Here is a 26097-nt window from a genome sequence, read left to right as displayed (position 1 = left end):
CCCACAAGGCGCCGCGGCCGCCGCCCCCGACGCGAGTTCCGGGCCGGGGCGTTCCCGCGCCCGTAGCAACCGGAGCGTTCGCGGTAGCAACGGCACCATGGTGGGTCCTGCGGCGGGGGCGGCCGGGCGGCACCGCGGCCCGCCGGCGGCTGGGGGGGGCGCGGGACGGACCGGGACCCGGCGGCGCGGGGCTGGTGCCGCGGGTGGTGTGTGAGCGGCGTCCCCCCGGGGCCGCTGCCCAGCGGTCCCTGGGCCGACGGTGGCGGTGGCGGAGCCCTCCGCGGCCGGGCCCTGCCGAGCAGCCTGGGCTCGACGTGAGCTGTCCGGGGGGCAGCGCGGGGCTCGGGGCGGCGGCTGAGGCGTGGTGGCCTGATGCTGTGCCTTGAGAAAGGGGCATTTCGGGATAGGTGAAAGCAGCGGGGAGTCTGGGATGTCATCGTACACAAACCTCAGCGTTTTTAAGGCAGCGGTGTCTGCGGTCACTACAGCGATTAGCTTGTTGTCGGTTGCTGTGCAATTCCGATTTCCTCTATTGAACATATAAATAAATGTTTGCAAATTAAGGCGAAGTGTCGCTGTTTTGCTTTTTCCTGGGGGACTAAATTTTGTAAATAGTCTATGTCCATTTGCCATGTTTAGGGAGAGGAAATACTTCTTGTTATAACTATTGTAATACAAGTGTGGTTATTTTTTCCCCTTAAGGTATTCTGTTTCTTGTTCCTGCCGTGTTGATGGCGACTCTTCAGGGTGACAATTAATCACTTGGCGTTTTGAGTATTTTAATTATTATGATTTTTTTAGTCTAAATACCTATATAAAATTGTTCAATATGCAGGTAGAGGAGCCCTGAAAATAAGCTGCTCAGAGGGAAGTTTCCTTTAGGTAATCTTGCTTGGCAGAAGATACTCTTATTTATCTACAGAAATTTCAAGTACACCTCAAAGAGAATGAAATCTCTGACATATGTTCTCCAAATCACTGTGCTGATGTCCATGTTTCCAGCAACTCAGCAGAGATAAGTCAGCAGAGGTCAGGAAAGAAACTGCTTCTTGTGCTCAGATGGATCCAATCCAGTTTTAGGCATGACTTAGAAACGGAAGCAGATATTGGTCATATAAATCCATTTCTGCCTTCAACATGAGTGACCAAGATCATGTACCCAAGTGCTGTACTGATTTACTGCCATAATTATAAAAGCAGCAGTGAAGTTCTGTCCAGAAAACCCAGTTAGCTGGAAGCCCCTTGTTTTTGCTGGCACACTGGTAGCTGTTAATTGGATTGCATGAGGCTATTGGAATGGGAATTAGGGATGTGATTTTCTGAACAGGAAGAGGTCATGCAGCTGTTTATCTGTGGCAGACACTGAGGAGATGCTACCTGGCACAAGTTTGCCAGGTCATCTCCAATGGGACCATGAGCTAGCTGTCAGTTGGTATAGACTAGAAACAAATACTTGTCAATGAGCAGAAGCAGCTGGAACATCTGAGGATGCCCAGTGATACATGTCTAAGTGGAGGTGTATATTGGTGATTGAGGTGCATGCTCAGGCTCCCTGGTGTTGCTGGGTCTTGGTGGTTGCTGGGTCTTCAGTGGCTGTGGCCATTTTTTATAAGCAGCTGCCTCAGCTATTGTCTTTTGCCCTGAGACCAGTGTTTCCAGTGGTCCAGAGTAAAGTACCCAACACTAGAGCTCTGCGGTTGAGGTGTAAGATTTTGGTTGCCTGTAAGATTTTGGGTGGAAGTTAGTTTGTTTGGTTTAACTTTTACTGTAGGGGGTTTTTTTATATCTGGTTACCTGAAAGACTGCTTTTATCCACACGTGGTAGTGCTACACATAAGAGCAACAGAGATGCCAAAATTAGAGTCCTTCTACATTTGTACAAAGGAGGCTGTCGATCAGTGTTTGTGAAAGATTGGTTTCTGAAACCTTTTTAATCCAAAAGACATCTTGGAATATGTTTAGTGTTTAGAGAAGCATTAAATATGTTGTTTATATACTACTGTTTTGGATATCTTCATGTGGTTTTATAAGACTCTGATGTGAGATAGAAAAGTTGGAGTTAGTGACAACAGAAAGTTGGTCAGTGGGTCAGTCCCTAAAAAGCCTTGTACAGCAGCTCTCAGATTTTTCAAACTGAATAATACATGTTTTCACATCGTATGATGCAACTCTATGCAAAGCAATTGGAAAGAAAACACCAAATATAAACAATCCAGATTGCTCTTTAGTTTTGGCAAGATGTACCTCATTTTCCTCAGTGAATCTGAAGAGGCTGTATCATTCTGTGTGCTCACACGCTTGCTTTCAAACGGGAAGTTGCTAATGCACAATAGAAAGTGTGAGGGTTTAAGAGCATTAGATCACAATTTTCAGTGCAATAGTTTCTTACGCTTTTGAATTGAATTTCACCATCAGAGCAAACAAGCAGTGTCCCATGGGGCAGAGAGTAAGATCAGGAAGATAATGTCCTGACATTAAGCCCATCATTTGCTTCTGAAAATGCTGCCAAGTACCTCAGAAAACAAATTTATGGGACACCGAGGGTTTCCAGCTTCTTCAACTCAGCTGACACAAGGCAATACAAGAAAGTGGTAGAAGGGGATAGACAAGCAGGATAGGGAGAGAGAAGGGAGAGGAAATAGGTTTGCAGTGAACAAGCCAATTATAAATTTGCAGTGAATATTCATTTAAATTTGTTTTGTTTTTAGGCCAAAGCAACAACTATCAAAGAAGCTCTAGCCAAATGGGTAAGTACTAGAACAGTGTCTAGCTGCTTTGCAGTACTCTGTGGCATGGGGTTTGACTGTATTCAGTTAAATTTGTTTTTCAAACATTGTAGGAAATACATTTGCTTGAAACATCTGCTTTAAGAAGTTTTACAAAGTAAAATGATGATTACTGTTGTTGTATAATACGTTCTGTTGGATTTTCTGTATGTTCTTGTTAAATTGATATGACTGGTAAAGATGAGTCTATTTTGCTCTCCTGCCTCATTCTACTGCATATGCATTGGCGTGAAGCTACAAAGGGACTTAAAGTTGGAGATGTCTTATGTTTCAATTATGCTCTTTTCACTTTACCTGACTGTAGTCCTTCCCACAGAATAAACAAGTATGAAATTTTCACTGTACTGAATTCAATGAAACTTCTACATGTCTTTTGGCATGTTGTCCCTCATATTGTGCAAAGCTTAACTCAGAATCTGAGTTTCTTGCTTGTTTTTCCTCTTAAAATACTGTGTTAATACAGAAGGTCATTAGTCTCCTGGTGACTGACCTGGTCTTTTAGAAAACTGTGTGTTGGCAAGGGTGTGAATATAATTTTAAATGATGGTGTAGGATGCTCTGGGGTCAGGTTCACAGTCCAGTAAAATCAGTGAGACTCTTTCCCCAGTCTCAGTGAATTTTAGATAAGGGCACAGAGGTGCCGCTCCGTGTACATGCACTCCTCCTCTATTTCTGGCCAGCTGCTAGAGCAAGGTTTTATAAATATCTTGGTCTCTAGAAATCTGGATGTGAGACAGCATGGGCAGGTACACTTGAAAACCAGAAGATCTGTACTATCATCAGCTCAAGGTACTAGCCTGGAATTGAAGACTATTTCATTTGAATTTTATCATTGTTTAGTACCTTCAGTATTTCAGGGGTTTCCCAGTTATGTTGACATATCCTGCAAACTTCACTCCTGCTCTCCTAATAAGAGCTAGAATGCAACAACTTGTGGACATTAGCATTACTGGAGGTGTGAACTGAGTGTTAAAAAAATTTGCTCTTCCTCCCTCACTCTTTCTGCCCTTCACAACCTCAGCTCTGTGTTTCGTAGTGAAGATTTATTTTCCATTTGCTTTTCTGTCACACGTCTCTTAGAGATAATAGGCCTGTGTCAGTGAGTTTCCATTACTGTTAGGCATGAAGTGCTGAATTTGCTTTTCCATTCAGGTTATTGGGGGTGGGTCTAAATCTTCCTTTTACTATTCCTAATCTGGATCCCATGTGACTTGTACGATTGGATCTGGTGTTGTGTTACATTCTGCGTGTTTTTCTTCCCTTTGGCATAAGGGTTTACTATGCCCTACAGCCAGCTTGACATTAGGTAAATCAAAGCAACTTAAAGCAGCTTCAACTTAGCAAATATATAACCTATTCTTAAAAAAGTGTGTCTGTGCTACCTGTGGTTTCTCTATGGCATATTGTGGTTGTGCAGCTGACCTTTCTTCCAGAAGTACTTGACAATCAGGATGAATTTTCTACCTGCAGCTGCTCACTGCTGGCCAGAGTCTGTGTTGGAAGCTCTTTCCCTTTCATGTTTTTAAGAAAAAATGTAGTTTTATTTATGGTATGAACCAATAGATTAGAAACTGAGCATAAATGCAAATAGATACCGTGTTGTTCTTAGAAAAGAAAGTGGAAGTTTCACATTCATACAGCGATTTAGTTTATATACATATAGCCATATTCTAGCAAAACATCTGACGTGTTATTTGCTAAATCGCTAATTATGAGTAAAAATACTGTCACACTGAATTTGGACAGAATCTAGAATATAAGTAATTGTACAAGACAACGTGCTAATTTTTTATTAAATTAAGTTTGCTGAAGTATTTTGGGTTCATAAGAAGGAAAATAACATTATCAAAACCTGATCTTCTGCTGTGGGATTCTTAAAGCTTTCTGGGATACGATTAATTTCATTACAAAGTAGCCATATAAACCAGGCCACACTCAGCTCTCTCTTTTCAGTAGCTGCCTAAAATGGGAGAGAAAACAAGAGTCCTTGTTTTGAAAGCACTGAGATTTCTCCTTTGTTAATGGACCTCCAGTCCTCCCACTGAACACTGAGTGAATTGACAAAATGCTCCCTTTGTGCTGTCAGGGAGGCAGCTGTCCAAACTGCTGCTACTCCCCAAACAGATACTTGTTCCAAGTGTTTAGCCAATAATTGCCATCACTTCAGAATTTTAAAAGATTTAATAGAGTATGTTTTTTAATAAACCCAGATGCTGAAGTTATTTGGCCATGTTTCTAAGGCTTTCAACTTTACTAAGTATTTAATTTAGAAAATTATCAGCCTAGGTTGTAAAAAGGAAATTCATCTTTTGCTGTATCCTCTAAAGTGTGAAATCTTCCCCCATTCTTTTTTAATGGCTAATCACAATTTTTTTTTATAGATTCTTAACTCTATGAATCTGTTGAGGTTTTCCCCCCAAAAAAACCCCACTCCCCCATGTTCAGTTTCTGTTGTGAGTTAGGTGTGAGTTCTGAGGTCTCTGGATGAAATGTGAAGGAGACTTTTCTAGCAGAGCTTTTAAGACTCTGCTTCTGCTACAGATTAACCAAGGCTGATGTTTCCTATATGTTAGTCTCCATGGAAATACCTTAATTCAGAATTTTAAACCTCCATCTATTTTCCATTCTTTACAGTACAGGACTCCTCAATTAAGTTCATTTAATAAACACAACTTTTAAAAAAGCATATGTAATGTGTAAGTTCTTTTGCTATTTTGAAAATAAGCTAGCCTTCCCTTTTTGTGCTACACCATCAGGAATCTTGATAAACAGGATTCAAAATGCTTTCTCTTTTCAGTAATATCTTTTAGTAGTATATTGGAATTATTTCTATAGCAATTGCTTTTGTAGTAATTTTTAAATATAGTAATTTTTGGTAATTGCATGTAGCAGTAAGCCTCTTCCTCACCTTCTCTTTTCTTTAGGAAGAAAAAAATGGCCAGAAGGCTTCAGAGGCAAAGGAGGTAAAACTGTACGGTCAGGTTCCTCCTGTAGAGAAGATGGATGAATCTCTCTCCACACTTGTTAACTGCGAGTAAGTTCAATTAAAAACAAATTGGAAACAAAATATTCTCTTCATTCTTTTTTTCAGTTTTTGTGCTGTCCACTGTGCAAATATGTATTTACTATGTTTAAGTGTAGCCTTCAAAGCAGCGGCTTTCTCTTTTTTTTTGCCTCAGCTGAGCTTCTCTTTCCACACACAGTTACTCTTTTTAATTCAAAGATCCCTGCGACTTACTCAGAAAATATTAGGGTAGATTCTGTATTAATATTTGTCCCCAGAAAAATGGTATATAATTACAGGTCTGTGTTTGGAGTCTGTCAACTAACTGGCACATTTATGATCCACTCCAAAATTTATGAAAAAAAAAAAAAAAAAAGCAGGGATTTAAGCAGGACTTCCAGAAAGAGATTAGAGCCACTTTAGAAATAAACATCTATGCCTTTGATAAGGCCAGGCATCAAAAGATAATCCAGTATGTCATACTCATGGTATTTTCCCAGAAGCTAATAAAGTTCCAGAAGCCTTGATGATTTGAGGATATTTTGAGTCTGTTAACACATACAGTCAGTTCACCATCTATTGAGAGAACAATAGAAAATTATTTCTAATGCAGTGGTGTTTAGACGTGGAATTCTTCCGATATAGTGATCCCATATATACTGTGAATTGGTTATTCTTGCTTTTAAAGGAAACTATCGCTGTCTACAAACTGCATTGAAAGAATCGCCAACTTGAACAACCTAAGTAAGTGACAAGCCAACCAGCCGTAATGTTTGTTTTTTAGTTGTTTGTTAGGATATATACTGTCATTTGTTGTATGTAACCAGCTTTATTTAGTCCTATTCTTATCCTTTTTTATTCCTTCCTCTTAGAACACTACAATTACAATGTTAGAATTATCAGTCTTACTGGAGAGTGCATGCTTAGCAGTAATGGTGTATTGAAACAGGTATCCCTGCACTAACCTTGACAGTTGTCTCAGTGCAAGTTTAACAGAAAAAACCAAAAAATTCCCTTCAGTAAGCACTTTCAGTACCCTCCAGTGGGCCTCACTGTGCTATTCAACACCTCATCAGTTCCAGAGTGATGTTATGACCGTTTTCCACACTATGGATATAGTCTGCAGTTCAACAACTCCACAATTGCCTTATTGCTTGAAGTGAGGTTGGAGTGTTGTAGACCTGGATGGAAAAATGTTGTTCCACTTTGCAGAGGATTGCATATACTTGGTTTCATTTTGTTCATGCTTTATAAATGGATGTGCCACCTGTCTAGAAGTAGAACTTTTCTTTCTTGGACAGCTGTCTATCAAACTCACTGGGCTACTAACTTTAGGACAGAAGTCTTAATAGTCTGTCCTCAAGACTTTGACTCTGTGGCATGAGGTTGGCAAAGAGCTGCAGGTTTTGGGGTGGAGCTTCCAGGCTTTTCCGTTCCCATTAAAATGCCAGCGGACAGACAAGGAACCTGGAATCTTGTCCTCTCCAACTGCACATCAATAGGTTTCTCAAAGAGCTTTATGAACTTAATTATTTTCATAATATGCTCAGACTTCACAAAATTTGCAAATTCTAATCAGGGAAAAAATATTCCAATAGTCTTTCCAAATAACTGTACTGTAATACTTCAATTTGAGTAACTCTATCATGAGAGAAAATAATTAGCCACTTATACATAAAAGTGGAATCAACGAAATTTTTGGTGCATAAAACATTAAAAGCTTTTAAAGCATCTTAAATATTTATATTAATAAAAAGTGGATTCAAAGCATCCAGTCTGTACCAAAGACTTGATCCTAAAGCCTACAGCTTCTGTCTCTTAAAGATACAGCAAATGAGGAACTGTCTGTTGGCTTCTGTGAAAGAGAGAGATAGCAGTACTTACAGCTATAAACAGGGTGCTAATTATTACATACTTGCTTTTGCTTATTTCAAAGATCTACACTGTTTTCAGATGGAAAATGTGATTATAATGTATATACCTGATATGGTAGTTATGTCAAGTAGATAATTCTGTGTAAATGATCGCACCTCTGTATCTGTACACGAGGAAGAGGTTTTAGATGACAGCAACAAGTGTTAGTTTGTGTTTTAGAGAGTATAAATATTCCATGAGGGAGAATGCTGGGAGATGGCCTTTTGATCTAGCCAGCTATTCTCTCTGTAACTCACATTTATAAATCGCAGATTTGCTCTAGCTTTTGAAATCTGTGAGAAATGAAAGGACACAAATACCAAAATGACAGATTGCTTAAAAAGCCATGTCTTAAAATTGTTTCCAACTGCTGTTACTGTTTTTTATCACTCTTGTTCTGAGATATTATACATTTTAAGGGAATAAAAACCTCCCTCATGGGGATACTTGGGTATATTCTGGAGAATATTAGCTATAGTAGGCATAAAATAGTTTAGACTTAGTTTAAACATGAAATTTTAGACTTACTGGTTATGATTCTTTGTTTTTTGAGCATGGTCATGTATTAAGTTGTTGTGCTTCAAAAGAAAAAGAATTTTCATTGTACCTCAACTTTTTAGTGAAAACTAATCTTCCTGTGGTTTTAGTAGGTATGGTTTCATCAGGTGTGGTTTCATCCTTGCATTTCTTGAGACAGAACGTACAGCTGTTTGTTCTTGATTAGCATTGAATCTTCATCTGTAGCAATCTCAAGATGCTACATGTGCTGTCTATGGAGCATCTGTGGCTACTTGGCTGAAACTTGCACTGATCTTGCCCTTAATTACTGTATTTTCAATCATTATTCATACAAGAGCAAAACAAGATCATTAAGTATTTCATTCTTAATGCAGTTAAGAAGTGTTAAAACATTTGTGAAAGGTATACATCTGAAGCTAATGCAGTGACATGCTGCAACTCAGTTTGCTTGTTTACAGCTACAAGAAAGTTTGTGGGATAAATGAAAATGATTATCAAAAAGACTGCTAGTTTGTGATAGCTTTGAGGTACACTAGTATTATACTACACCCCAGCATGAACAGCTCACTTGGAAAGGAGTTTTGTCTGCCTGCTAGACGAAGTTGAAATGCCTGTCATCAGACATCTGTAAGGCAGCTTTATATGCTGCCTCTAGTATAGAAACCAAATCTACTGCCTTAAAATAAGATCAGAACAACTTTTGCCTGGAGGAGAAGGGATATGAATTATGTAAGATCAAAACAAGCAAGTCAGCAGTTAGAGTTCAGGTGCAAGGTGAAATAATAATTTTTATTCCGTATTTATCTGGACTGAATTTCAACTGGGGAACCTACACATGAGCAGCTTTGTGTTCATGAGTGTATTTCTGAGTTGTCTCCTGTATCCATTCCTGCTGATCTGTGTAGTCAGGAGGTTTTGTTTCTGTTAGGTCATTCTTTCTTAAGACAGCCTGTTCAGAGTGCAGTTTGTAAATAGAATATGGTGTTTTACCTGACTTCTAGCATCTTCTTATTAAAAAAAACCCCCTGTTTATTAACAAGATTTTTTTTTATCTGTTACAGAAAATTTGAGGATTCTGTCTTTGGGGAGAAATAACATAAAGAACTTGAATGGATTGGTATGTGCTTCTTAGTATCAATTCTTCACTAACAAAATGGAATACTGTCTAGACTGTGGGGTAATTCCCCTATGTTTATACAAGTCTTTGCTGAATTTAATAAAATTTTGTTTTCTACTTTTGCTATGATCTGTTCACCCTCTTGTTACACATTGCTTCTGAATTTTCAGATAATCTTTCACTTTTTTTTTAAATTCTCTTCATGTTTGGAAATTCTGCTACACTAATTTACTACTCAGAAGAATTTTAGAAAGAGAGATTTTGGTGTCTTTGATACAAAGATGAGCAGAGCTTTTACTTGAAAACTGCTGCCCATTTGTAAAGCCATGTGAATTCCACTGGCTTTACATGAATGTAATTCCTACAGACTTTTTGTATACAGAATTTTGTACCTGAAGATACTTAGGCTATTCTTTACTACAAATATTGACAGTTCTGTGAACACACATTTCCTGAGAGTCTGTCTCTTTTATGCCAGCTGGCACCTGGAGCTGTATGGATTTAGAGAAGATGATCGTAGGACTGAGTCTCCCAAGTAGGGAAAAATTTTTTGAGGAAAAAATTGGATCAATAATTTTGTTACATTTTAATTCAGGGCAGAAGAACTTTTTTTCAATCAACACATTTTTAATGAATATATAAATTATTTCCTTTCTCAAGAGATACTGTGTGTTTCTTCTGCAGAATGTTTCTCTTCAAAGCTATTTCCACCTTCAGAGATGCCATATCTCTTAGGTGTAAAATACAAAGTTAATGTGTAATGACTGGTCTAAAAAACCCTCTCTATTGAGAGAATTATGAAAGCAATTTCTGGCTAACAGGTACAAACACACGCATCTGAATGAATGATTCTCTCTCATACTGTATAACATCCCTTCTAAAGCAGTTTTTGAATCACATTCACTTCATGTATGCTTGCAGGGCACAAGCAGCAAAATTTGTCTCCTCTGCCCCTATACCTTAAGAACAACTACTCCAGCCAGCTATTTCTTGTTTTATTCTAATATTGCGATTTCTGTCCTCCTTACTTATATTTGCATATATAATTTTGCTTTTAATTCCCACAAGCATTTGTCATGCATAGTTGGGGACCTGCTTAAAATGAATACACCTTAGTATTTTTTCACATGAGGTGTCCTGTACGAGGTGAAGAAAGAATCTGAAGAATAAGGAAGAGGTACTTCTGCTTACCTGAACAGTCCTGTCATTTTCCAGGAGGCAGTTGCCGATACTTTAGAGGAGCTGTGGATCTCATACAACTTAATTGAGAAACTGAGGGGTATCCGTGTAATGAGGAAGCTGAAGGTTCTTTATATGTCAAATAATTTGGTGAAAGACTGGGGTAAGCCTTGCATCTCTACTCTGTAATTTCTCCTGTAGTATGATGAATGCATGACTTAAGTCACCAAGTAAAAAATAGTGCTGTATCTTACAAGGTTTTGAGTCCATCTGACAAGCCTGCAGACATGTGCAGAATCCCTAAATATCGACTCATTCAAGAGAGTAAAAATAGTTAGAATGTTGAATTTGACTTCTAAGTCCAATGAAGTTTGTGCTTTGAATCATCTTCTTGGATCTCTTTTAAAATGCACACCTGTTCTTTAACCCGATACCAGTTAGAGCCCAAGCAGTCCCTCTCCTGTTGTATCCCATGCTCTTTAAGTTTGAACTGAGTTTGAAAGGAATGTGTGGTGCAGATGTTCTTTCCATGTTCCACAATCTGGTTGGTGTTTTCACCTTTGTGGTTACAGCAGAGTTTGTGAGACTGGCAGAGCTGCCATTACTAGAGGATCTGGTGTTTGTAGGCAATCCACTACAAGAGAAATATGCCTCCTCTGATCAGAAGAACAGTTGGATTGAAGAAGCAACCAAACGTGTACCAAAGTTGAAAAAGCTGGATGGTGAGTTTGGGGCATGAAGCAGTCGGTGGGAGTTAACAGCGTAATATGAAGACAACCACAGGGAAATTAATCATAACCTCAGAGATTCATCTGTGTGCTCATGAAATTAATGTTCCTCCCTCCGCTCTTTGGAGTTATTCAGAAGTAGTTACTCAGATCCTGACTGCAGGATCCTCTGAGAGTGGTTGGTGGATTTTGGAGTGTTAAGTCTAAGTGGCCTTGCAGCCTACAGTTGGGCATTACTCTGAGTTACCCAAGTCGTTTTAGCATATGACTAATAGGGAACTGAAAGATTTTGTATTAAATAACTTAACAAGGCTTTCATCTGCCAAGTTGAATTGCAGTTTTCCCAGCAAATTTGATGTACAGTTTTCCCAACAAAAGAGGTGACATGAGGGAGTGGAGGTAGACAGGGATATGCTCTGCTTTGCTTTGGATGCAAGGGCAAATTTTCAAAACTTCATGCAAGTTTCCTAAATGCATGAATATCCTCCTCCATCACACTGATCTCTTCTCTGTGGTGATCAGTGACAGAACCCAAGGGAATGCTCTGAAGTTGTGTCAGGGGAGGTTTAGGTTGGATATTAGGAAAAGTTTCTTCACGCAGAGGGTGGTTGGGCACTGGAACAGGGCTCCCCAGGGAAGTGGTCACAGCACCAAGGCTGACAGAGTTCAAGAAACATTTGGACAACACTCTCAGGCATATGGTGTGACTTCTGGGGATAGTCCTATGCAGGACCAGGAGTTGGACTCAATGGTCTTTGTGGGTCCCTTCCAACTCAGCATATTCTGTGATTCTGTAATTTGTGAGCTGTCCTATTCAAGACACTCTGATATGAAAAGATACTAAACTATGTCCTGGTTAGTAACTAAAAATTAGATAATTTTAAAATATATTTTTAATATGTTAATTTCTGTTAATGGAGATGTTAGCTGTTCACTGTTATCCCATTTACTAAAGCAGTGAAGAGGAGAGCGGGACTGGTAACACTAACAAAGAGAATAGCAGTAGGGAAGGGAAGAGTGTAGGGACGTTGACAAGAGGAGACAGCTTAATTACAGGGAACAATAGATGGGAAATCTATTACAAGATTCTATCTAAAACTAGATCAACTGCAGTAAAAAGAGGAAGAGGAAGCCTGATGAGAGAATTGCACTGCTAGGAAGAGTGGCCTGCAGTAGTCCATTTGTTGTTGTAGTAGGAAACATTTTGAGAGTGAAACAAAAAAGGTATAAGGTTAGACTTACTAGCCATACTAAATCTTGGTCATGTATGTTGTGGAAATAGCAGCACAAAGTAGGGGCCCCATGAGAAGGGTGCTATACATCACCCCAAGAGAAGGGTGATGTTGGTTGTTGGCAGTTGAACTGATGTAGTGCATCTCCCAAAGACCACTTGAGATTGATCTTTGCAGATCCTGCTTTAGTACCTTTTTATTCCCTGTTACCCAAGAAACTGAAAAAATATCCAACAGAAGAGCTCATCACTTGAAAGCTTTTCTATTTAAGACCGGTTCAGGTATGCAGAAGTTCATGTCGGTTAGAAACAGGCAGGAAATACAACTCTTGACTCTTTCCAACAGCTTTCAGGTAGATCAGCATTAACTATGTCTTTCTCTGAATAATCTGTTCATAAATCTTTACAGATTTTTTTTCTCTTTTTTTTTTTCTTTCTCTTAGGTACCCTAGTTGTTAAAGAAGAAGAAGAAGAAGGAGCAGAAGGAGCAGAAGAAGCAAACTGATGACACTTTCTTGTTGGGTATTTAATTATTTAAGTGACTCCAGATAGCTTGGCATTTATATTTTATATTTTATATAAAATATTTGAAGAAAATCTTTGGGCCATTTTTAAAAGACCAGCTTATCTCCACAGTCTCTCATCCAAAGAGTTAGTTACCAAAAATTGGTCACACTGATTGTGTCAAGCTTATGACACTTTCTGTAGAGACTAGTGGAGCTGAGTTTATCTGCTCTTTGGCTAGCAAGAGATCTTTACCTAAACTAACATATAGCTATTTTTAATTCCTGATTAGTGATGTTTGTTCACTCTTGGGTTGTAAGAGAACCATTTTAGCTTGTTAGGTGCAGCTGGCCAACATTTAATTGGAAACACTGAGGCCAAAAGAACAATGTTGTGGTTTAGAGAACCTTACAAGCTTTGTTCTGTTTAATTTTGTCGTGGGACTCCCTCAATATTTTTAATATGCAAGTTTGCCTTTTTATTCCCTGAACTGTTACGCCAAACAGGCCCAGTAGTTGTGGATACACGCACAAAAAAGGTATTGATCTGATCGTTTGTTCCTGGCCTTAAGTTTTGAAATGGGCTTCTGACATTGGAACTCAACTGCATTGCTTAGGAGGCCGTGCATAACTTATATATATTTATTTATTAAGAGGCAATGGGAATTCTTTACATGGTTTCAGTGAGACTAAAATATCTGCTAGCTTTTTTTTTCATCTCTAACTAAAAAATTACTTTGGATTGGAATATGTGGCCTATTAGCCTGCAGCTGGTTCCTGGGTTTGGATTGGGTCACTGGTGGACATAATCCTTCTCAGCTCTGGAATCTTCCTATAACTAAGTAGGCTGATCCTAATAGAGAAACAAGCAGTGAACAGAAGACCTGGGCTTGAGGACAGAAAAGTTTGGCTTTGGGGCTACTCATTTTTTATGAAAGTACAGGTGTAAGAAAAAGCACAGGTGTAAGCAGTGAGAGAAAGTGTACGTCGTCAGTGGGGATGAGATGGAAAGTGGGCATTGGGGAAAAAAGTATTGAAGATGTACTAAATATGCTATATTGCAGGGTAACTAGTTCTTATATGACTATTACTAGTGAAAAGTATTAAACAATGGTGAAGACAGGCCCAATTGCACTGTGGGATGCCAGTAGTGCGGTTTAAATTCTTCTCTGAAGAACAGATTGAGTCACCTGAGTAGATTTTTCTGCAGCTCCTTTTTGGTTTTTTACCAAGCTTTTCTTCTAATTTGTAGTACCATCTTTGTTTAAATTCAGGTGGTGACAAGTGTACCTGCTGGTTCCAGCCCAGACATAGAAGGGGTGGAGGCAGAACACCACTCTTAATTATTTTGTTTGTGAAGGTGTGGCAGGAGTAGAAATCTTGAAAGTCATGGTCAGGAAAAAAAGGTAATTGGCCCAGGCAACAGTGGTACTGATCTCAAGCTCCAGGTATAATTGTAGTAGAAGATATTATCTCTCTAATCAATTTCTAAGTGCACTGGGAAGTAGATGATTACAAGACAATCACAGTTTGTTTTCAATATATTGCTACTTAATCTGTGATTGTTAGAGGAATTCTAAAGCATTCCAGTTTAAATTGGCAGTTGTTGATGAGGTTCGAGTTTGATTTAGATCTGTTACTAAAAAGAAGGTCAAGAGCACAATAGCAAAAACTGTGGACATTCTTCACTCAGCACAAACTATTTTCTTGACCAGAAACTAGTTTTGTAGTTAACTAGTTCACTGGATTTAGCTTACGGACAACTTCATATTGGTATGTTATTTCTTTTAGAAGTATTCTCCTCGCTTTATCATTAGTAAAGGCACCACTGACCAAGAAGCACCATGGGAGAGAGTGCCTATAACCAACAGCCATTTCATACGGGTGTCTTCTGAAGCTAAGCCTCTCAGTTCACTTGGAGCCAACCACTCTTGGCAAAGTGGATGTGCTTTGGCAGTACAGAGCCTACGGCACGTGTGAGCCCTACTGACCCCGTTTGCTGGGGGGGGGCTGTGCCCTTCACGACTGTAATTGAAGTGTGGGAAAGTGTGGGTACCATGAGCCAGAGCTTGAGTGACACAAAACTTGCCTTCTGAATGCTTCCAACAAACAGAAATGCCAAATTCATCTCTGGAGATATTTTCAGAATAGACCATGTGGTGCTCTTGTCCTAGCGCTTGGCCACAAAGAAAAGTGGTTGAACCTCTGTACCTGGTGCCTCCTAGAACAACATCTGCAAGTGTGGTGTATGTGGCTGTCACATGAGATGTGACAGGAGAGAAAGGGAGTGACGAACACAGGCCTATACCAAGAAATCCTGCTGGTTGATCTTTTAATATCTAAATATGGTCTAAGTCTGTACATTTCTGAAGGTCATGTTAGATACAGCAAATACTCTACACTTTGGCTATTTTTGGACATTCTGAGAGCAAAATAGAAACTTAGTGTTCTGACTACATGGTGACAATTGAAATGAAACACAGCTCCATTGACAAGCCTTGAGGGATAAGAGCAGTTCCTGGCTCTTTTAAGTGACCACTAGAGGCTACACCTATGGGAATCAGTTCAAGAACTGTTGTAGATGGTGGTGGAGCTGGATATACTGTGTGGCTCACTGTCACTGGCTCCTTCCACACATTTAACAGCACAAATTCTAAAGCTCTTTTTTGGGGGGCTGCACTGTAAGCACCACCAAAAAAGAAAAAAAATTATTGAAGGAATGGAGCATCCAGTCTCAACACAATTATAACAGCAGCATGAGATACAAGATTTCCCTCACCTTTCATCCTTCATGCTGTGATAAATTAGCATATAATTTAAAACCTTTCTCATAAAAACTATGTATCAATCTCAAGGAGACAATACAGTAAGAAAAGAATAAACTGTGGCTCGTGTTTGTCTGGAGATGCTTCATCTTGAAGCCGGGTGAGAGCTTTAGCTTAACCTTGCTTTTCCTAGTGAGTCATGATTATTCTCAAGACCAATCCCCCCCCCCCAACTTTTTCTCCTCCAAAATAAGTTTTCCTGAATTTTTAAATTTGCACTTTAAAATTATGCACTGGATGTGGTGGAAGACATACAGAGGTGGTAGAATTAGAAGAGATGGTTTGCATATTGCTGGTGCTACCCAATGTCACGTATAAGCTGACAGCGACACTCGGCCTGTGCGCCTGGAGGGACGTCCGAGGGAGAGGCGGGAAGGCCTGGCTTTCACTGGTACACTTTGCTCTTCCCTAGCACACCACATCCAAGGAAGTAATAAGCACATTATTATTCATGGATGAAAAGAGTACCCATGTAAAACATGCAAGCCATGTGGAATTCTGCTTTTCCCTGTGAATTTACGGAGGAGTAGCATCCACTTTATTCCTTAGAGAAATATCCTAAAATTAAATTAGTAGTAGGAAACAGCTAAGTTTTTTGCTTGCTTGTTGGCACGGTGCCCTGTCTTCAAAAGAGCTGATATATGCAGTGATTTTTGAGAACTGCTGGAAAAATAAGAGAAGAGACCTGAGAACCAGCAGATGACTCAGTTTACATTAGAAGTAGGCTCATCTAGAAAAATCTTCAAGCAAGAGAGCACTTTTAACATCCCCTTTGGCTATCTTTTGTATACATAATTTTGTAGCATGAAAAGCTGTTAAATTTGCTGTGTTTAAATTATTTAGGCCTATGTTTATAAATGTTATTCTGTGAAACTTGGTTTAAAAATAATATAACCTTATTTTATACAAACGTCTTTGGTTGTTGTGTAATGAAATAATTCAGCTTGTGAAGACTGTTCAGAAATTCAATTTTGTTCTCATTAAACTTTCCTAGCTGCTCAGGGAGCAATGTATTAATAGTATGATAGCATGTAAATGCTGTTCCTTATTGCCTCTCTATTTTAGAACAGAAAATAACTTAAGACTTTAAAAATGCTGATATATTGTGATCGTTGTCATCTGATACATAAATATTTTTCAGTCTTTTAAGACACTGGTTGTCAGAATTTGTTCTTAGGTCCTAAGAAATCCTTAGGTCTACTATTGCTATATAAGAAAAAAAATCCAAATAAATTAAAGAAATGGCTATTCTTTCTTCAGTACAAAATTACTAATTCACTTTGAATTTAAATTCTGTTAACAGCAATATACTATCAGTTCCATTAAACCCAGATAAGGGAAGGCTTCTCTAATAGAAACTTTAGCCTTCAGTAGACCATGTCACTGAAATGTAATTTCAAAACTGTGACATAAAGAAAACACTTTGTGTGCCACAGCCTGTCTCAGTAATGACAAGAGCAGCATCCTACAGCGATGGTTGTAACGCTATTTAAAAAACATACAGGGAGCTGCTGCAGAATTCCTCACAATAGCACTAATTCAAAGCTTACTAATCACTAAAATGTTTTATAAGGTCTCTTTCAGTATCTGAAATAACTTCCAGAAGCTTGGGCTTAGATCCACCAGTTAAAAAAAAAATGGAAACCGAAATGTCAAAAACTTGTGACTTTTTTGATAGTCCAAAGTTTGTTTGCATGGCTTCACAGTTTTAGTACAAACTACTAAACTTTAGCATTTTTGCCAGATGGCTTTGATGGGAAGGCAAACACATTTATTTAAAGCCTTAAAGTTCTGATCTGTTATCTCAAGTGAAGGCCTTGATGTTCCCTGTCTCTTCTGCACACCAAGCAAAATACCACTTAATTCTCCAAATGCTATTGCTGATCAACAGCCACGGGCACAGGACTAAGCTAAAGCAAGGACTTCTACACTGAGCTGAAAAAAACGAGCATTTTCCTGTCTTGGACTGAGTCTTTCTCCTGCCAGCTTTGCTAAGAACATTGAAATGAAACCATCAGCATAAATTAAATAAACCAAAAATAACAGCTAAAAATAAAGCAGGTGTGCTGCCTTAGATTCTCACTGCAATCTCACAGGAGGCCGGTCAGGCACTGATACGTGTTCCTGCCATCTGCTTTGTGCAGCAAAACATTGGCAGCTTTTAAAGATGTCATGCCCATAGGTGTGAGAAACACCTATGTAACTTAGTTAACTAAAAACAATTAAGTACCAAAGCAGAAGAAAGGTATTTTGAGGATGGATGGAAACATATGGATATTTAAAATCACAGCAAGAGATCCAGCTACTGCTAGAAGGAACAAAAATAAGTGCTGTGTAACAAAATAGGTTTAAAAATCCCCTTAGATTCAGGTAACAGACAACCTGTCTCTCTTTTTAAACTCTACCATTGAAAAATGTGGTGCAATGTGATTTACAACTGAAGCCACCCAGGAATGTGATGCAGGCCCCTCAGGTACTAAGTTACTCCATGATGCCTTTGCTCTGCCCACTGTCTTTGTAGTTGTTTCAGGTAGTGTCAGAACCTCACAGGCCTTACTCACAGCACAGCGGACCCAGAACTATTCCCCATGAATCTCCAGCACACTACCAAGGTTGTTTCTGGCTTTCTGTGAGGGTGCTGGGCTTCAAGTGGAACACACATCCCATCAACACTTCTGTAAAGCAACGGAGCCGCATCTGCCAGTTATTTTCTTGGGTATAAGACATAAAACACATTGCAGGCAGGTGTCTTGGGGGAGAGGTTTACACTGAGAAACAGCCTCGAGGGTTGCTATGAAAAACACAGGTGAGTATGATGAGAGAGCAGCCTGGCTAGAAGGACTCTTAACAGCTTCCTCTGCACCACAGCCAGCCTGAGCCCCCCCAGACACTCCCTCATACCATCAAAAAACTCAGCTATGAAACGATTTTTAAACCTCTTTTAATAAAAGGTATTTTAGATATATAGAGGATATTAAGTAAATAAGTTACATAGTACATTACAATCACATCAGCAAGATTTCCTTTAGTGTATTAATATTTTATAAAAAAGCACACAAAAAATAAATTCAGTCCAGTCTATCACAACTGTACAGCAACAGGTAAATATATTTATATATGTACATTTTAAACACATAACAGTCTTTTAAAAGGTGCCCTAGGCAGCAGACACACAAAAGGAAGTGTCTGCTCACTTGTTAAAATAAAAGTAATATACTTTATTATAAAGCATTTATACAGTAATTACAAAGGCAGACTGCTCCTGTACAGTACACCAAAGCTTTGACTACAAATTTAAAAACAGAACATAAAAAGAATGAACACAAGAAAAGTTCATATCAAATCTGAACTACAAGGGGAAAAATACATGTGGTGAAGCTGCAGGAAACTTTTTTAAAATACACAATTACATTTCTATAAAAATATATGTTGTCATCTAATCTGGAGAAGTTAAGGGGTTTTTCTCAGGCTCAGCTGTCAGTGGAATCTTAGTCTTGGAAAGAAAGATCCTTAGCTGGGAATTCAAAGTTTGTGTCTTCCTAACATATGACACAGGAGAGGAGGAGGGCGAGTAAAGCAGCTGAACCCAAGTGACAAATTTATATAGAAACTCACCCCCACAGAAATCAAACATGATTTGTAGACTCTGCTTCTCTGTCTCTTTAAAGCTTTATGAACTTCCAGACATAGATCAGAAGATAAAGCAGGGAGAAAGTTTGTGTGGGAAAATGTGGATTAGAATAAGGTTTCTGGCAGAGGTAAGCATTGGACTGAAAGTGCCATTTTATGAAAGCAGAGAAGACTCCTAGGGCCAACAGGCCTCCCTACTCCCATTTCTTTAAAATAAAGATATGTATCTATAGAAACTTTCTAGTCCACTGCCTGAAAGAGAATTAAGAAGTGTGTAACTGCTAAGAGTGGTTTAGGAAACACTTTTTTTAAAATGTTGATTTTAATCTAAGCTTGTTACAATGATAAAAATAACCAAAACCTCAGTTTGACAAACCAGAGAGTATTTTTAGCTAATTTGGACATTGTCTACAATGGGATTTAACAGATGAGTTACCTTTAAGCTTTTGAATTTCTATCTCCGCCCTGCCTTTAAGCAGCTCCATTCCTACCTGTTCCTAGCCAGCAAAATGCCACAGCCCTGCACAGCTGAGTGAAATTCTGTAGGCCTTCAACTTAGAGCCGAGTTCTCGCAGATACCATTAGCTGTATCAGTAAATGGACAAACATAAAATAAATTAAAATGCAGAGTGGTTCTTGCAGCAAGACTGCAAAACATCTGCAGCTATATCAGATATGCATCACACGTGCATGCACCTATCTAGTAGTTACATTCTAGTAGTTACATACACACAGTCTTAAAAAAATCAGATGCTATCCCATGCAGATCACAAACCTGACAGATTGAATTTATTTGTAACAGGCAGAAAGAAGCACAGGCAGAAGTATGTGATCAGGGCAAAACGTGACCTGTTGCTGCATCTCCGTGATGCCCAATGCTGGTATCAGGACTCGGGTAATGGTTTTGAAATACAGCCACCTGAAGCCTGATCTTGCACTGTAAAAGGCAAATCTATTAGCACAACACATTGACAGAATTGCAGTCTATAAATCTTGTATTTATTCCCACAGAAAGAGCTAAAGCAAAGGGATGCCTTCTTCAAACTTAATGACTGAGCTTTTACTGCCTGTTTTCTAAATTAGCAGCAAACCCTTACACTAAATGGGGATCAATCAGTAGGCCTTTAAATGATGGAAAATAATGACCATGGAGTTTTAAAACAGATATATCAACAGAACATAGACAAGAATTTTGTTTCTTTTGGGTGTTTTTTTCTTAAATCCTAACTGAACAACACAGCCTGTACTGCAGTAAAGAGCCACTCAAGTTATTTTCTCCCCACTAACAGTAGGAACATGACTCACTCCAGATTAGACAAATTCAGTTCAAATGCTTTGTCCACAGAAATTGGGATTGGTTTTTGGGTTTTGTTTTTGGGTTTTTTTTTAAACAATTCTCTGCCAAGTTTTGCTAGTAGGCACGATCTAATTCAAATGTAGGATCAATTCCAAACTCCTACTGTAAGCAGGGGGGGCAGCAGGTTTGGTTTTGCTTGTTTGTTTTTTAAGATGATACTTGGAGAAATGGTTTTCCTTATTACCATGACAGAAGAGAGGTCTTCTGGTGGCTACTAGCAATTTGTAAATATGCTCAGAAACATTCCAACTTGATGCCACTTACTTGGAACATTTATCTGATTGTGGTCAGCCATGCTAACCCACAGCTGTTAAAGAGGTTATCCTCAGAAAAAGCCCTTTTCTGATTTTCTCCCAGTGACAGACCTCACTGTGTCCACTTTTCCTGTTCTCTTATACTGCAGCAGGGTGGGAGAGGAACAACCAGTACTGGAATCAGTGTGTAATATACACAACATTTTTGTGCAAGTAAAGAAAATCTCCAATTTATCCTTATCAGCACCTCAATGCTTTGTCCCTGATCAGAGGAAAAATTATATCAGTTTCCTAAAATAGGGAAAATCAGTGAAAGATCTGGTCTTCGGAAGACTATAACAATGCTTGCATTCATGCATCATTGTATTTGAAACAATTGGTACTTAATGCAATCCCATGATTTGCTCTTCAAAGGATTTGTTCTTCAAAGGATTCAACTGATCATTTTATCTGATCAGTTGTTTTTCACCATAATTTGTTGTGCCTTAGCTAAAACTACTTCAAGCTTGAAAACTCCTAAGGGCCATGACTAAATGTTTGCTCATTATCACCCAGGCAGACTTCCAGAGACTAAAAAAAAAAATTAGTAAATGCATGTGACGTGCAGGGAAATACCCTGATTTTCTGCCCATAAGGAGACGAGTACATCTCAGCACAAAACTCTTTGCAGATTTACCTTACAGGAGAACAGACATAAGTTCCTCTAGCTTAGCAACCTATTTTCTAGCTGGAACTATACCTAGTTCATCCCGTCCCTCACTTTTTCCTAAGCATCTGCTCCTTAGCACTGTTAGAAACAAGACCTGAAGCTAGACAGAACTTTGGTTTCTCCCAATATGAACAGCTTCTGCTTTTCCCTAAGAGATTACATTGATTGATTTTGTACTGCTTTAGCAAGGACAGTAAAAGCATTTTCCTAAGACACTTTGATTAACTTTATTTTAGTTCTCAAGTTTAATCAGATCTCCTCCCCAATCTAAAAAAAAATATTCATTTTTTTGCCGTGTTTCTCAATGTGTGCGAGTTCTGCCTCCATTTCTTTATTATGTGTTTCTAGACCTGCTGCAGCACAGGTATTCCAGACAAATACATCCCTTACAACAGGATCAGGTTCTACATCTATAGAGTAGAATATCTACATTACTTTAAATCCTATTTAGATACACTCACAAGCCCTGCTTGTTTCTGACCTGTTGCCCTGCAGTTCTCAGGATCTGGCAACTTCCCAGAAACATACGTCAGAACTTTGTTTATTTGCATCATTTTTTTTTACTGGAATTAATTCCAGAACTATAAGTGGACCGTGAAGTCCAGCTGCTTCATCTACTCTCCATCCTGGCACAGTGTGCTAAAGCTTCTGTTCTCCCCAAGGGCCCTAGGATAACGGTGGAAAAGCATTTTCTCCAATTTATAAAAGAAAAAGACAGAACAATCAACACTGAAACTCTTAATAAGAAGACTGATTTGCTTAAGTTTCTTTTTAAAGATTAGCAGCTTTTAGTTCTTTGCAGTTTTTGAATGATTTTAACAGTTCATGAAGTGCCATCTGCTTCCACAGCCTAGTTAGTCAACAAGACCCATGCATGAAACAGTCATCCAAATGCTGAAAGGAAACCCAATTTTGACAGGAATGAAAAATACAATCTTGGCAGAAAATTGAACACTTACAGGCAAAAGTGTCAACATTGCAAAAAGTGCAGTCCTCATGATACTCCTACTGATTTTGTAAGAGTAGTAACTGTTTCTGCTATTAAGAAAAAGGATTCTATGCAAAGGCATAGATATGTCAAAGCAAACATGGTACGACACGAGCCTCCCAAACAAATGAGTGAAGCCATCATGATTGCATAAAACCACAGGGCAGGAAGACTGCCAGATGGCATGCTGGAGTTAAAGCCACTTTCCATAGATAACCGGGAATTTATCTAGCAGCTTGAAGGGTCAAGATTTTTTAAAAAAAATATGCCAGTCAGGTACAGTCTGTAGTTCACATCCAACAATGTCTCTTGGATCCCTGCTCAGGAATGCAGGAGCGATTGGCTCCTTCAGTACTGCCAGTATGACACAGTGCCAGCACCCAGGAAGCTGGGGATCAGTGCTGCTCCAAGGACTGGCTGGAGGGAGGGAGCTGGGCAGCCACGGTATGGGCTGGGACCAACCAGTCATGAAGCACAAGGAAGTGATCCAATTCTCTGCATCCTTACAAAGTAATGATAAATGTGGGCTACAAGATGTACAGAACAATCCTGTGCAAATCTAACATCTGTCACCTGGACCACTTTACTTCTTCTTAACTCTCTTTCACCAGGAGCTTTTGGTGGATAGACTTTTTGGCTATTAGCTTGTGTCAGTTCTAAAGGAAGAGTCAGCCTTTCAACAGGACAACCCAGCAGGCAGTGCTGCACAGCCACTGGTGTGTAAATAGGTGACAAGTTTCTCCTGCAGGAGTTTCTTCCTGACAGGAAGTATTTGGGAAACTAGGACCCCATCGTAAAAGCTCTTGATGATGGCAATTTCAAGGAGTAAATGAGGGATGCCACAAGACAGAAATGGATATTGAGAGTTAAAAAACATTCACAGATGCATCACTGCTGGAGATGAGAGTCCATTCCTCCCATCTCTGAGGTGCACACAATCCAGTGCACAAAACTTGGGTTCATTTTCACTAAACGAACTTGCTCCCATTTATGCAAAGTCAAACCCAGCAGTTTTCATTTCAAATTGCACTTGTGAAGCCCAGACTATTTTCCTTAAGGTTAATCAAAGGCATACTATTTTGTTTTCCAAGATGAGACAACCCGCAAGGCCTGTGGCTACTCTAATCTCACACGGTATTTTTATATCCATTGCTGCATTCTTAATGCTGTAAAAGAAATTACCTCAGGCTTCTGTTTGAAAAATAAAACTTCCTCTCAAAAGGAAGAAGAGTGTCTTGCTCATCCCACTTTTCATTTTTGTGAAACAGAGGTCAAAAGTGCACACTATCTTTCCACAAAATTTGTTGTCTGCCTGAATAATTGCTCAGAAAGAAAGGCAGGAAAGCATAACAGGAAGGAGAACTTGCTGAGAAAGGAAACATCTAAAAGTCACCAGTGTCACAGTAACTGGATACACTTAGCTCAGAGTAGAGTTTCATTTTCCTGCTCTGGTCTGGAAACCTTTATATTCAAGAGTCCTGTTACCATGATTCCTGACAAGAACAAAAAGAAAGGTCTGACTGACCTGAGAGAACTCACTTCCACTGCAGGTGACAAAGTCCTATTATGTACCTTGGGTTTCATTATAAATACAACAGAAATCTTATTAGTCTTAAGAAAAAAAAAAAATCCAAGTTATCCACCATTCTGGCTTGGTCAGTACTGGCAAGGTGAAGTGGAACATGTAGCATGAGGAAATGGCAGCACTGAAACCGAGACCTGATGGTTCAGGTAAGAAAGTGCAAGCAAAAGAAGTGAGACCACCAAGAGGGAGGTTGGGTCCAGCCTTACTACTCCCTCCACTTCTGGTCAGCTGCTATATTTCTCCATCTTCATCTGAGCTTGCACTGCTGCTCCCACTGCTGCTGCTCCCACTCTCGCTGCTCTCTTCCTGCCGGGCCTGGCTCTGGGCTGCTGCTGCCGCCGCCGCTGCCGCTGCCTCCTTCTCTTGCTGCCTCAGTGCAGCCGCCTTCTTTTCCTGCTCCGCGTGGCTTTTCATGTGAGCACTGCGGCTCTTCACCTTGTAGAACACCCTGAGGAAGGCACACGTGTACATTAGCAGTGGTCTCTCCCATGACTTCTCCAAAAGAGCTGCTGCTGCTCCAGCCTCAAGTTTGTGAGCTTCAGCACCGGAGCTCACGCTGCCATTGCAATAGAGCATCCACAGCAAACACCACTGCTGACTTGGCATGCCAGCACGAGGTGGAATGCCAGCAGGAGATCCTGAGCACCCTCAAACCACTTGCTTCATTTCTTAATATGGCTATTTCCTCTTATTTCGCATTCAGCTCTAAATTCAGAGGTGCAGTGCTGGTATCAGAATTATGCACATGCTGCTTAACACAACAGGACCCTGGTTTTCAGGCATTCCCCTGTGCTGGAAAAATACAAACACGGAGGCAAACGATGGCCCAGTGCCCCTCCTGAGCCTTGTGCCCTCCTGAGCCTTGTGCACACAGCTAGAAATACTTGAGCTTTTTCCTCCTGACTTTGCACTTCTATGATCTGTTCCTTCATCTTTTGCCATTAACTATTTGGATTTTGCATCAAATGCCACAAGAAAAGATTAGACACCATTAAGAATCCTTTCCTGATTGTCCTTTGTCAGAGGCCAAGACCAAATCCTGACTGCCTGACCTCTTACAGCACTGCCTTTTCCAATGCCCTGAGGGCACAGAGACAGGATGCCTTCAGGAAAGTTCCAGCCACAGCAGGAATCTGTCATAGCCCTGGTGAGGTAACTGGACAGATTGCATTTTCTTGCCATCCTCTAACTTGGTGTCTTTTTTAAATAAAAGGATAGCCACTGGTATTACAAGACTCTCTTGTTTTAAAAATGAGCAATTTATGTAGAAAACTGAATTACAGTTATGATTCTGTTGGCAACAAACCTACAAAAACTGCTAGAACTGTGTAAGGAAAGACAAACATATTTTACATCCACCAAAGATGAGTGCAAATTTAACTAGATGAACTATGTACCTACTGGCCTAATCCCTGCTGCTATAACAATGGTAGTGTCTTACGTTTCTACACCACTGTTATTAAGTCTACACCATGGTTTTAATATGTGATCCAACAAATACATAGAAACTACTCATTACAAAAATGCAAGTGTTACAGTGGGGCAATACAGCAGCTGCTTGAAAGTACAGCTTAACACCAAACAGTGCACACAGTTGAAATGCAGGTGGTGTCTTATTCCATTTGAGGAAAAACAGTCTGTAGTTTGCAAGTATTAGTGGGGCAATAAGTCATTAAAATTATTGCAATATCTCTGGCCTAAACAGAAAGATGAAAAGCTCATTTGAGAAAAAGCTTCCACAGGAGATGCCCTACAGTGATTCTGTGCC

General features: G+C 39.6%; 2 protein-coding genes across 8 annotated transcripts in view; one reads left to right on the top strand and one right to left on the bottom strand.

Annotated features, from left to right (window-relative positions):
* DNAL1 (dynein axonemal light chain 1) overlaps positions 1-26097 on the top strand; it is a 41276-nt gene that overhangs the window by 8217 nt on the left and 6962 nt on the right. For 2 of the 6 annotated variants that reach the window (XM_032691429.1, XM_032691424.1), the window contains exons 4-10: positions 2709-2747; positions 5711-5820; positions 6479-6534; positions 9285-9340; positions 10556-10682; positions 11092-11241; positions 12922-16957. In XM_032691429.1, the coding sequence (XP_032547320.1) occupies positions 2709-2747; positions 5711-5820; positions 6479-6534; positions 9285-9340; positions 10556-10682; positions 11092-11241; positions 12922-12983 (600 nt within the window). In that variant the 3' untranslated portion in view covers positions 12984-16957. Of the gene's footprint in view, positions 1-12; positions 101-2708; positions 2748-5710; positions 5821-6478; positions 6535-9284; positions 9341-10555; positions 10683-11091; positions 11242-12921; positions 16958-26097 lie in introns of those variants that run through there. The other 4 variants (XM_032691430.1, XM_032691425.1, XM_032691428.1 and 1 more) reach the window with 4 other exon arrangements.
* MIDEAS (mitotic deacetylase associated SANT domain protein) overlaps positions 18729-26097 on the bottom strand; it is a 59043-nt gene continuing 51674 nt past the window's right edge. For both annotated transcript variants that reach the window (XM_032691421.1, XM_032691422.1), the window contains exon 13: positions 18729-24777. In XM_032691421.1, coding sequence (XP_032547312.1) covers positions 24561-24777 — 217 coding nt within the window. In that variant the 3' untranslated portion in view covers positions 18729-24560. The remainder of the gene's footprint in view (positions 24778-26097) is intronic.

The sequence above is a fragment of the Chiroxiphia lanceolata genome, chromosome 6 (genome assembly GCF_009829145.1).
Source record: "Chiroxiphia lanceolata isolate bChiLan1 chromosome 6, bChiLan1.pri, whole genome shotgun sequence".
Taxonomy (NCBI): domain Eukaryota; kingdom Metazoa; phylum Chordata; class Aves; order Passeriformes; family Pipridae; genus Chiroxiphia; species Chiroxiphia lanceolata.
Note: the sequence above shows the minus strand (reverse complement) of the source record. Positions and strands in the feature narration are given on the sequence as shown.